Source organism: Triticum urartu, chromosome 3A (assembly GCF_056163025.1).
Source record: "Triticum urartu cultivar PI428250 chromosome 3A, HENAU_Tu73, whole genome shotgun sequence".
NCBI lineage: Eukaryota > Viridiplantae > Streptophyta > Magnoliopsida > Poales > Poaceae > Triticum > Triticum urartu.
This window is the reverse complement of record NC_141875.1, coordinates 668498254-668509889: the sequence shown is the minus strand read 5'-3', so window position 1 is coordinate 668509889 and position 11636 is coordinate 668498254. Positions and strand designations below refer to the sequence as shown.

Below are 11636 nucleotides of genomic sequence, written 5' to 3'. Positions count from 1 at the left end.
CTTGAACCTTGATGGGTTAGAGATACCAGTATACTTCTAACCATTCTACCGGTCCGCTTCTCACATCGTTTACTGGTAGATCTTATCTCTATCCGATAGAGATCTTAACTAGAAAAAAAATACCAGAGTACATATAATCGAGCACTGTCTCGCCCAGTGTGAATAAACACGGCGGGGCCATGCGCGCGTGCGCTCTCGCCATCGAGACGTAACGTACGTATCATGCAGTGCACCGCTGGCGGCAATGCACCGGCCGCCTCTATTTATAGCCCACCACGCCCCATCCTTTTCCACATCCCAGCCTCAACAACCACCAAAGTACACACGCCACACTAATCAAGTACACATCCAGGCCACCAAGCCACCCAGCGAGCGATCACCATATCACACATAGCGCCATGTCTGGCGTGTGGGTGTTCCGCAACGGGGTGGTGAAGCTGGTGGAGAACCACCCGGCGTCGGCGGCGGGACCTCCCGGCGGCGGGGCGGTCCGGCGCAAGGCGCTGCTCCACACGCCCACGGGGGAGGTGGTCGCCTCCTACGCCTCGCTGGAGCGCAAGCTCCTCGCGCTCGGCTGGGAGCGCTACTACGCCGGCGGGGGTGGCGCCGCCGGCGACTGCATGCTCAGGTTCCACAAGCGCTCCTCCGTCGACCTCATCTCCCTCCCCAAGGACTTCGGCCAGTTCAGCTCCGTCCACATGTACGACGTCGTCATCAAGAATCGCGACGCCTTCCGCGTCATCGACGTCTAGCTGAGCTAGCTGGCTGATCCGGCCATTCTATGAAGCAAGCACGGCTAGCTCGTGCGCGCCGGCGGCCGCCACCGTCGCATCCATGTCGTCATCGATCTCCGCTGTTTAACTTGTCCTCCTTGTGTCTGTGTGTACGTACCCTGCACGTATATACGTGTGTATGTATATGTACTAGTATTAGGCTATCGATGTGCAGAGACCTTGTGCATCACTTGCCACTTGCTCGTCAAGCTTGTGTGGTAATAATATGGGAAGGCCATCACAAAATATTCACTCAAAACTAACATGTGGTTGAATGGTTTTAGCGGGGTAGTTATACAACCGTTGTACCGGAGAGCAAACCAAATGTAGCCGTGTCTCATAAGGCGGAATATTATTCAGTAGAAGGTGATGTTTCCGCCGAGACGTCTATTATGGCTTCGTCATTCTTAAAGCGACCACGACTCTGGTCAATGTTGTGTGAGTATGTGCCGTTAGTGGTGGTGTATCCACTATGTTGTGTCGTACTCGGTGTTTCTCTTTTCTTTCTTTTTTTTGTGAATGCTCGTGCAGTTTCTGACCATATTACACATTTGAAACATTTTTTGGATAACGTCATTTTTGTTAAACTGAATTTCGGACGGAAAAAAGAAGAAAGGTTGACATGGTGCTTGGTTCCTGGGATTTTGCGTCAAAAGAATTCTGGGGTGCAACTTTTCGCAGGTTTGAGGAAATCCAAACACAAGCTCTACACTTCGGAATGATTTTTGGCAAATGTTTGGGGCCGGGGCACCAGCAGAACATTGGGCCGGTCGCTCCCGCTTCCTCGCATCTCCTTCATCGCAGCTCCCCCACATCTCGCGCAGCTCGCCGGGGGCGCGCGCCGCCCTCTTCTTCTGCCCCCTCCCCCCTCCCCCCCCCCCCCCCCCCCCCCGCCGCCTGGTCACAGCACCACGCCTCCATTCCCCGCTCGAAGCTCGCCATGGCTCTAGGCGGTGACCATCCCATCTCGCCGGCGACCGAGGGGGGTGACCACAAGAGATGCTGCAACCGGGGCGACAGGGTGCTACCACGGCGACGCTGATTGAACCCCGCAGAGGTTGGGGTGTGTGACGGCGATGACCGAGGTGACTGTGGGCTGCAACCACGGCTTTTTCCATCGCCGGTAGCCGGTTGAAGCTTTTCCTATATACGGTTGAAGCTTTCTCTGTCAATGTTCGCAACTTTTTCTCTGGTCGCAGGCCTGGTTGAAGCTTTGTTTCTTAACGGATGAAGCTTTTTTATACACGACTGAATCTTTTCCAAACCACAGTCGGAGCTTTTCTGAAAACGTTGGAAACTTTTTTTGTTTTTTTTTGTGTTTGCTACAACCACGTCATTTTTTTGCTACAATCGGCAACCGCAAAAGCTACATCCGTTTAACATTTTTGCTACAATGACGACGGCAGGCTGCAGCGGCAAGGTTTTTTGCTGGAAGCGAATAACTTTTTTGCTACAACCGTTGACATAAAATGCTACGACCCTTGATGAAAAAAGCTTCAACCGAAACGATAGGGAAAGCATTAACCAGGACTGCTACAAAGAAAAATAGCTGCAACCGTTGATAGAAAATTTTCAACCATAGATGCAAAAAGCTACAACCATTGAAAGAGAAAGCTACAACCATACACTCAGAGGCGGAGCCAGGATTTGAGTATAGGGAGGGCCAAGTTCAACGACGGAGCTACGGTTTCAACATAGGGGCCAATGCAAATAAAAACAATTTTGCTTTTATATAATAATTTACCACTTCGACGCTATATAAAATGGTAAAAATATCTACCATAATACTATAAAAAAATTATCACTTAGGCGTTGTAGAACATGTTTTATTTGTATAAGTTTAAATCTGACTCTACGATGTCAGTAAAATAAAAAGGAAAAGTAGTTTCATCGGAAGAGAATTTAGCTGCTAAACCTTATTTCCATATGGATTATCATGCAATGCCAAAGCGAAGTCGTCTTCCATCAAACCATGCATCAAAATGAAATAATTTTTCCGATGTTTGACGGCATTTTCTCTTTATAACCGCTGATCTACAATTTTCAGAATTGGCGTCATACATCACGCAAGCAAAAGAGCAAAAATCTGTTTATATAATTTTGCTATATACAGTACAAGATGAGAATTGAAAATAATAATACAATAATTGATTGCGCTATCGCTAACTGCCTGCGTTAATCACGGCAGCGTCTAACTTTTTTTTTGAGACAACCACGGCAGAGTCTAACTGCACACCATTCACAAAAAAGAGTCTAAGTACACTAGGGCCTATGAGATGTAGTTTTTTTTTTGAGAAAGGGCCTATGAGACTTAGTAGAGGCCGGTAGGCATCTCATGGGCCTATTCTTTTTCCTGTTTTTATACTTGAGACAAGGAGGACCCAGTACGTGGCTTCTCATGGACCTTTTCTTTTCTCCATATTGCTTGAGATTAGGGGGGGCCTAGTACGTGCAAGTAGATAAAATTGGTACGTTTATGGCTAACTAATGCGTGGTTTCCTCGATCGTTAGGGGGGGGCAGGCCCCTGCTCGCCCCCCCTTGTCTCCGCCACTGCATACACTGCATAATCAAAAAAGTTGCATCCATTGTAGAGAAAGCTTCAATCGTATGTGCGAAAAGCTTCAACCGGCGTGCGTTGCCACCGCAGATGCAATCACAGTTGATTGCTTGGTAACTGCCGTCGACGCAATTTCATGCAACGATGAGCATCAATGGTGAGTCGCGGCGGCGGAGCAACAACCGGGGAGAGCTACAAGCGTCGCCGCTGCAAGCTGCACCCGCAGATGTAGTTTTGTTTCATGCGTCGCGGCGACAACGAGGACGGCCGGCGAGGTTTCGTAGCTGCGACGGGGACGGGCGGCGAGGGTAGGGACCGGCGACGGGGATGGCCTGCGAGGGTGCGGACCAGCGACGACGACGGCTATCGGAAGGGATAGGAGACGCGGCGCGGCGCAGCCCGAGCGAGGGGATCGAACCAGAGGAAGAAGAAGCTGGGGCAATTTTTTTTCTCCAGATCCAACCACTGCGCTGCTCTCGAGTGGCTAGGGCTGGACCGGCCGAAATTTTCGGTCGGTGCGCCGGTGCCTAGCAGTGCCCATGATTTTTTTTAGTACAATATGAACACACACGCTGTCATACCACCACCCTCACACAATAACACATCGTCCTACCGTAGGCACCTTGTTATCAAACGTAGTCTCCCGTTGAGGGTTAGGAGTTCATCCACCTCCATAAATCAATTAACCAGTGTTCCGTCATTATGGGCACTCCACATTTCCATCACTTTATCGAGAAATTCGTCCCATCTCATATTTGAAATAGTGGCATTTACTTTTGATGTTTTTTTCTACTTGCAAACCGTCAAGGCATCACACCATTTCATCCCAAATGAGCACATAATATTAGCATGTACCATTGTTAAGAGCTCGTATAATGAACGTACGAAACTAATGCGTGGATATCCTCCACCGATATCCTCCGTTAGAGACGACCTCAAGGATCATCACCAAACACGACGGTGACATCAGCGGAGAAAAGATAGCTGTTTGCGGCGCAAGAGAGAAGCGCCGGATATGTTTTCATTAAAATATATCAGAACATACTGTAGTATACACTGTTAACGTCTGCGTCATCGTGAATACTGTAATACATTAAAATTTTCATGTGCATTTCCAACGCCTTATTTATAAACCATGACATTTACTTCACTATGTATTCTCTTCGTAAACAGTAACAACGCTCGGACCATTTCGGCACAAATAACCACATCTTATTATTGGCTATTTTGTGCCACTGCCAACAACTTGTATGATGACAAATTTCCTCCGCCGATATCTTTGGTTAGTGACGACCGCAAGAATAATCATCAAGACGGCGATATCAATGGAGAAAAAAGAGTTATTAGCGGCGCAAGAGAGAGGAGACGGATATGGTGATGCCCCTGCAAAGCCAAGGATGAAACTAATGCGGTTTTGCTAAATCCTAAGCCGTATTATTGGAGACAACTGCGAGAATCATCACAGAAGCTTTTGCAAAATGAGACTATTGCCTCTGACTTCATGTTGTTCTCTATCCCCCAACCCCCACTTGCATTGCTTCTTCTTGTCTCCCCGTGAAATCACGGTAGACACAATTCGGCCATGGACATGACGATTCCGGCATACCTAGAGATTCTCTTGAGGGTGGATAATTGCTTGGTTCTCTACAGCCGTGGAGGTACGAATTGTGTGGCTATAATGCGTTTACCTAATTTAAGAGAGATGGCATACGAACGCGAGTAGGTGCAATGCTTTCACAGCCTAGACCGCAGCATCTGGAAATTTTAAGTGCAAATTAACAATACAAGCTTTTAGCATTGGGACAAGTGGGCGAGTTCTGTTTTTATTTTCCAGGATACGCAAGAGTTTTGCGTGTTGATTTATAAGATTGGGACAAGAATAGAAGATCAGCTTACAGTTTACAAAGGCCGTAGCACCCTGCACCTATTTCAGACAACGCTTGCATTTCATACAAGACCGTCGTTCGAACCGCACCCTATTTCACACGCCAGGCTAACAACAGCCATATGCGCCACTCAGCTATTATCTTATCGGCGCCTCCAGCTCATGCTTATTTTCGAAGACTCGGTTGTTTCTTTCTTTCCAGATCGTAAACATTGTTAGGTTGATGAGGGCGTTGATCTCCTTTCTCTGGGCCATAGGCGTGCGCTCATGAGACTGTTCCCATCAATCCGTGAGGAGAGGTTCATTCGTGGGGCAGTCCATGTGTAGTTGTAGCAACTGCACAACCATGAACCAAACTATCCTGGGAAAAGGGCATTGCATTAGTAGGTAGTTTAGTGTTTCAGGCACCTGCAAGCACACCGAGCAGGTTGAATGATGTTGAAGTCCCCGGCTCTGTAGCCGGTCCGCTGTCCAGCATCTATTGGACAGAGCAAGCCACCTATAAAGAACTTAACTCGCAAAGGAGCTTTAGAAGTCCATGGTTGTTCGGCTCCCGGTAGCGTGTTGTTCCTTCAAAGAATGCCACATATGCAGTTAAGTTCTTTGGGGACCATACCAGGTGAGTATGTGCGTGCAACGAAAAGAAGAAAGATATTCCCAACACAAAGAGGTTGTGGCTTGTCTGGCTTTGGGACGGCGGTGGCGTATGAGGGCATCGTGCCTTCTTGAAGGCGCGGTCATGGTTCTCCATGTCCTGTTGATGCCCCGGGTAAAAAATTGATCTTTTGATCGGGCAGGAGCAATGCGCCGGTATCATGTCCTTTTTGAAGGCTCCGTCTTGGAGTCCATGTTCCGTCATTTGTCGGCTTTGCCTCTTCGCGGTGGTGGCAAGTGGTGCTTTGTTTTCCATTTATGGTTGGCTTGAAGTTCTTTGGGGTGGCGTTGCTGATCTTCAGCTCCCTTGTATCCCGTCTTGGGTGTGTGTGTTCATGGTGTTATGTTGTATGCAATTCTAAGTTTGTTGGTCATTGCTTTATGTATACAACGGGGCGAGAGCCTTTTTTCAAAAGAGGAGAAAAATGTTAAGACAAGGTGTTGTACTTGCATGGGCTGCAGTGCCTTTTCTACAACAGAAACGATAGAGTTGGGCCATCCCTTTTTCAGTGATGGGTTCCTCACCTCAAAAATAAATAAATAAAATTGTTCATTAAGGAGGGCTCTCCTCCTTTCATTTTCTAGCATTTAATTTCTTTTGGTTTTCAATGTCTGCTCTGGTTCTTTGACGTTTCTTTTCATAAACCCAAAAAATCTAAAAGTGTGGATACCTTTTATTAACATGATTTTTTAAAACATACATGAATATTTATTAAATAATACATTATCATTTTTAAAATCACATGATTTTTAATGACTAAATATTTTAAAAAATTGTCTGAACAAGCTTTGAAATGCTTGAATACTATATACAATTGCATAAATTTTAAAAAGAACAACTTGTATTTAAGAAAACATTCACCTCATATCGAAACATTGTTCATCATATATTTTATGATATTTTATGTACTGAACATATATTTATAAATAAAAGAAACCTAAAGAAAAACAAAGAATACCCAAAGAAAAAGAGAAAACATGAAAACAGAAAGGAAAAAAGGTCAAAAAATAGGTGGCATCAAATTGGGGGGGGGGGGGGGGGGGGCTTTGTGTTGCCCGTAAGGAAATGAACATATCGCTTGCCTCAGGCACCCCCTAAATAAGCTAGCCTGGTGTAAGAAGAGCGCTGCATCTCCAATGAATGTTTTTTTGTTCTATAAATTATATTTATATTTTTGAAACATAAATGTTTTTTAGAAAATTTTAACAAAAAATGTCGTGCATTCAAGAAATGTTTATAAAATGTAAACAAATGTTCATGCAATTGAAGCAAAATGTTGATAGCATAAAAAATGTAATTAAGTGCTCTTTAAGAAATATTCAATGTTTCAAAAAACTGTTCATGATGTATTATCCTAAAATATTTATACAATGCAAGATTTTTCATTTTGCTTAATTCAAAAATGCTTCGTACCATTAAAAAATATACCTTGTATTTTAACAAATGTTCACATGTTTCAAGAAATGTTTGTCAAGTTATTTAAAAAGTTTCCGTAGAATGTAAAAAATGTTGGTGTAGTTAAAACATTCTTTCCTAACATTCAAATAATTTTTAAACATGTATTTGGAAAATATCTTACACATATTCAGAAAAAATGTTCAAAAACATGTATTTAAAAATACTGTTAATCTTATATTTGAAAAATCTTAAACGTGTGAAGTTTTTTATGTATACAATAAATGTGCAATGTGTATGAAAGAAATAGTCATTAAAAATATATATTTAAACAAATGTTAAATATGTATTCACAAAGTATTAAACATGTATAAAAAAGTTTCTGGTGCATACAAAAAATGTAGAATGTGTATGAAAAGTCAGTCATGTGTTATAAAAAGAAAAATAAACAAAAACAAAAAAGAGAAAGGAAAACTAAACAAAATCAGAGAAAAAAGAAGAAAACTCGAAGAAACCCGGTGCAAAACGGTGAAAACCCGATAAAGAAAGCAGTAGGAAAAAATGGGCATTTCCTAAACAGTGCTTTAAGTGCCCTTTTATTCGATACCTGCATATGTACTAACTTCTTGAACAGATACTGGTACCGATCATGAAGGCTTCTCCCTTCTCAAGTCAAGTGCAGAAGCGAAATCCGTGGAGCAAGAAGCCAATGATCCCACAACATCAACCAAATGATCTTTCGAATTGGTCAAGACTCTCCACTCGAGTTTCAAAGAATGAAGTGAGCTGATACGTCTCCAACGTATCTATAATTTTTGATTGTTCCATGCTATTATATTATCAACCTTGGATGTTTTATATGCATTTATATGCTATTTTATATGATTTTTGGGACTAACATATTAATCATAGCCCAATGCCAGTTTCTGTCTTTTCCTTGTTTTAGAGTATCGCAGAAAAGGAAAATCAAACGGAGTCCAATTGACCTGAAACTTCACGGAACTTATTTTTGGACCAGAAGAAGCCCATGGAGTATCGGAGTTGGACCAGGAGAGTCCCGGGCTGCCCACGAGGGTGGGGCGCGCCCACCCCCCTGGGCGTGCCCCCTGCCTCGTGGACAGCCCGGAGGTCCACCGACGTACTTCTTCCTCCCATATATACCCATATACCCTAAAAACTTTGAGGAGCACAATAGATCGGGAGTTCCGCCGCCAAAAGCCTCTGTAGCCACCAAAAACCAATCTAGACCCGTTCCGGCACCCTGCCGGAGGGGGAATCCCTCTCCGGTGGCCATCTTCATCATCCCGGTGCTCTCCATGACGAGGAGGGAGTAGTTCTCCCTCGGGGCTGAGGGTATGTACTAGTAGCTATGTGTTTGATCTCTCTCTCGTGTTCTTGAGGTGGTACGATCTTCATGTATTGCGAGCTTTGCTATTATATTTGGATCCTATGATGTTTCTCCCTCTCTACTCTCTTGTAATGAATTGAGTTTTCCCTTTGAAATTATCTTATTAGATTGAGTCTTTAAGGATTTGAGAACACTTCATGTATGTCTTGCGTGGGATACCCGTGGTGACAATGGGGTATTCTATTGATCCACTTGATGTATGTTTTGGTGATCAACTTGCGGGTTCCGCCCATGAACCTATGCATAAGGGTTGGCACATGTTTTCGTCTTGACTCTCCGATAGAAACTTTGGGGCACTTTTGAGGTTCTATGTGTTGGTTGAATAGATGAATCTGAGATTGTGTGATGCATATCGTATAATCATACCCACGGATACTTGAGGTGACATTGGAGTATCTAGGTGACATTATGGTTTTGGTTGATTTGTGTCTTAAGGTGTTATTCTAGTACGAACTCTAGGGCTATTTGTGACACTTATAGGAATAGCCCAACGGATTGATTGGAAAGAATAACTTTGAGGTGGTTTCGTACCCTAACATAATCTCTTCATTTGTTTTCCGCTATTAGTGACTTTGGAGTGACTCTTTGTTGCATGTTGAGGGATAGTTATGTGATCCAATTATGTTATTATTGTGGAGGGAACTTGCACTAGTGAAAGTATGAACCCTAGGCCTTGTTTCAACGTACTGCAATACCGTTTACGCTCACTTTTATCATTCGTTACCTTGCTATTTTTATATTTTCATATTACAAAAACCTTTATCTACTATCCATATACCACTTGTATCACCATCTCTTCGCCGAACTAGTGCACCTATACAATTTACCATTGTATTGGGTGTGTTGGGGACACAAGAGACTCTTTGTTATTTGGTTGCAGGGTTGTTTGAGAGAGACCATCTTCATCCTATGCCTCCTACGGATTGATAAACCTTAGGTCATCCACTTGAGGGAAATTTGCTACTGTCCTACAAACCTCTGCACTTGGAGGCCCAACAACGTCTACAAGAAGAAGGTTGTGTAGTAGACATCAAGCTCTTTTCTGGCGCTATTGCCGGGGAGGTGAGTGCTTTAAGGTATATCTTTAGATCTTGCAATCGAATCTTTTTGTTTCTTGTTTTAGCACTAGTTTAGTTTATAAAAGAAAACTACAAAAAAATATGGAATTGAGTTCGCCTCATGCGCTTCATCTTTTTAATATCTTTCGTGAGTATGACGGAAAGGAAAATTGTGCCAAAGTGTTAGAAGAAAAATGCATTAAAATGTTTGGCACTAAATATTTGAATGATGATCATGATTGTAATGTTGTTAGTATGAATTCCTTGACTATCTATGATGCTAATGATATGCAAAGCCACAAGCTTGGGGAAGCTATGTTTGATGAAGATGATATTTTTTGTCCTGCAAGTTTTGATGAGCAAATTTATTATGATGATAGCATGCCTCCTATTTATGATGATTATATTGATGAAAGTGGATTTGGAGAGGTCATGACTTTATTTAGTAATGATTCCACTATTTCGAAAGAGGTTCCAATTGATTATGAGAACAAAGTTGCTATCTATGATGATTATTGTGATGACTTGTATGCTATTAAAAATAATGATAACCATGAAACTTGTCATCATGATTTTAGTTTTGAATTGGATTATGCCTCACATGATAATTATTTTGTTGAGTTTGCTCCCACTACTATTCCGATTGAGAAGAATTTTGCTTATGTGGAGAGTAGTAAATTTCTATACTTGTAGATCATGAAAAGAATGCTTTATGTGATGGTTATATTGTTGAATTAATTCATGATGCTACTGAAAATTATTATAAGGGAGGAACAAATGCTTGTAGGAATTGCAATAATATCAAGTTTCCTCTCTATGTGTTGAAAATCTTGAAGTTATGCTTGTTTTACCTTCTTATGCAAGTTGATTCTTGTTCCCACAAGTTGTCTGCTCACAAAATCCCTATGCATAGGGAGTGGGTTAGACTTAAATTTGCTAGTCATATTCTTCATGATGCTCTCTTTCTGTTACAATTCCTATCTTTTATGTGAGCATCATTGAAATCATCATGCCTAGCTAGGGGCGTTAAACGATAGCGCTTGTTGGGAGGCAACCCAAACTTATTTTTGTTCCTTGCTTTTTGCTCCTGTTTAGTAATAAATAATTTATCTAGTCTCTATTATGATTGAGTTTATATGTTTTAATTTGTGTTCGTGCCAAGTAGAATCGTTGGAAAGACTTGGGGAAAGTCTTGTTGATCTTGCTGTAAAAAACAGAAACTTTAGCGTTCACGGGAATTGCTGCCATGATTTATTGGAGAGGGATATTTAGTTAATTCTTTTTGCAGATGATTAATAGATAAATTCCTCACGTCCAGCAATTTATTTTAGAATTTTTGGGGTTCCAGAAGTTTGCGTTAGTTACAGATTATTACAGACTGTTCTATTTTTGACAGATTCTGTTTTTCGTGTGTTGTTAGCTTATTTTAATGAATCTATGAGTAGTATCGGAGGGTATGAACCATAGATGAGTTTGAATACATTAGATATTACACCAATATAAATAAAGAATTATTTAATTACAGTACCTTGAAGTGGTGTTTTGTTTTCTTTCGCTAACGGAGCTCACGAGTTTTCTACTTTAAGTTTTGTGTTGTGAAGTTTTCAAGTTTTGGGTAAAGATTCGATGGACTATGGAATAAGGAGTGGCAAAAGCCTGAGCTTGGGGATGCCCAAGGCACCCCAAGGTAATATTCAGGGACAACCAAAAGCCTAAGCTTGGGGATGCCCCGGATGGCATCCCCTCTTTTGTCTTCGTTCATCGGTAACTTTACTTGGAGCTATATTTTTATTTACCACATGATATGTGTTTTGCTTGGAGCGCCATTTTAATTTATTTAGTTTTGCTTGCTGCTTGAATAAAATACCAAGATCTGAAATTCTTAAATGTTAGAGAGTCTTCAT

At 42.3% G+C, this 11636-nt stretch overlaps 1 protein-coding gene across 1 annotated transcript; it reads left to right on the top strand.

The window, feature by feature from the left end:
• The first annotated feature begins 285 nt into the window (after window positions 1-285).
• LOC125549095 (flowering-promoting factor 1-like protein 2) lies at window positions 286-1036 on the top strand. Its single transcript, XM_048712582.2, has one exon. The coding sequence runs from the start codon at window positions 399-401 to the stop codon at window positions 750-752; it is 354 nt and encodes a 117-aa protein (XP_048568539.1). The 5' UTR covers window positions 286-398; the 3' UTR covers window positions 753-1036.
• The last annotated feature ends 10600 nt before the right edge of the window (window positions 1037-11636 follow it).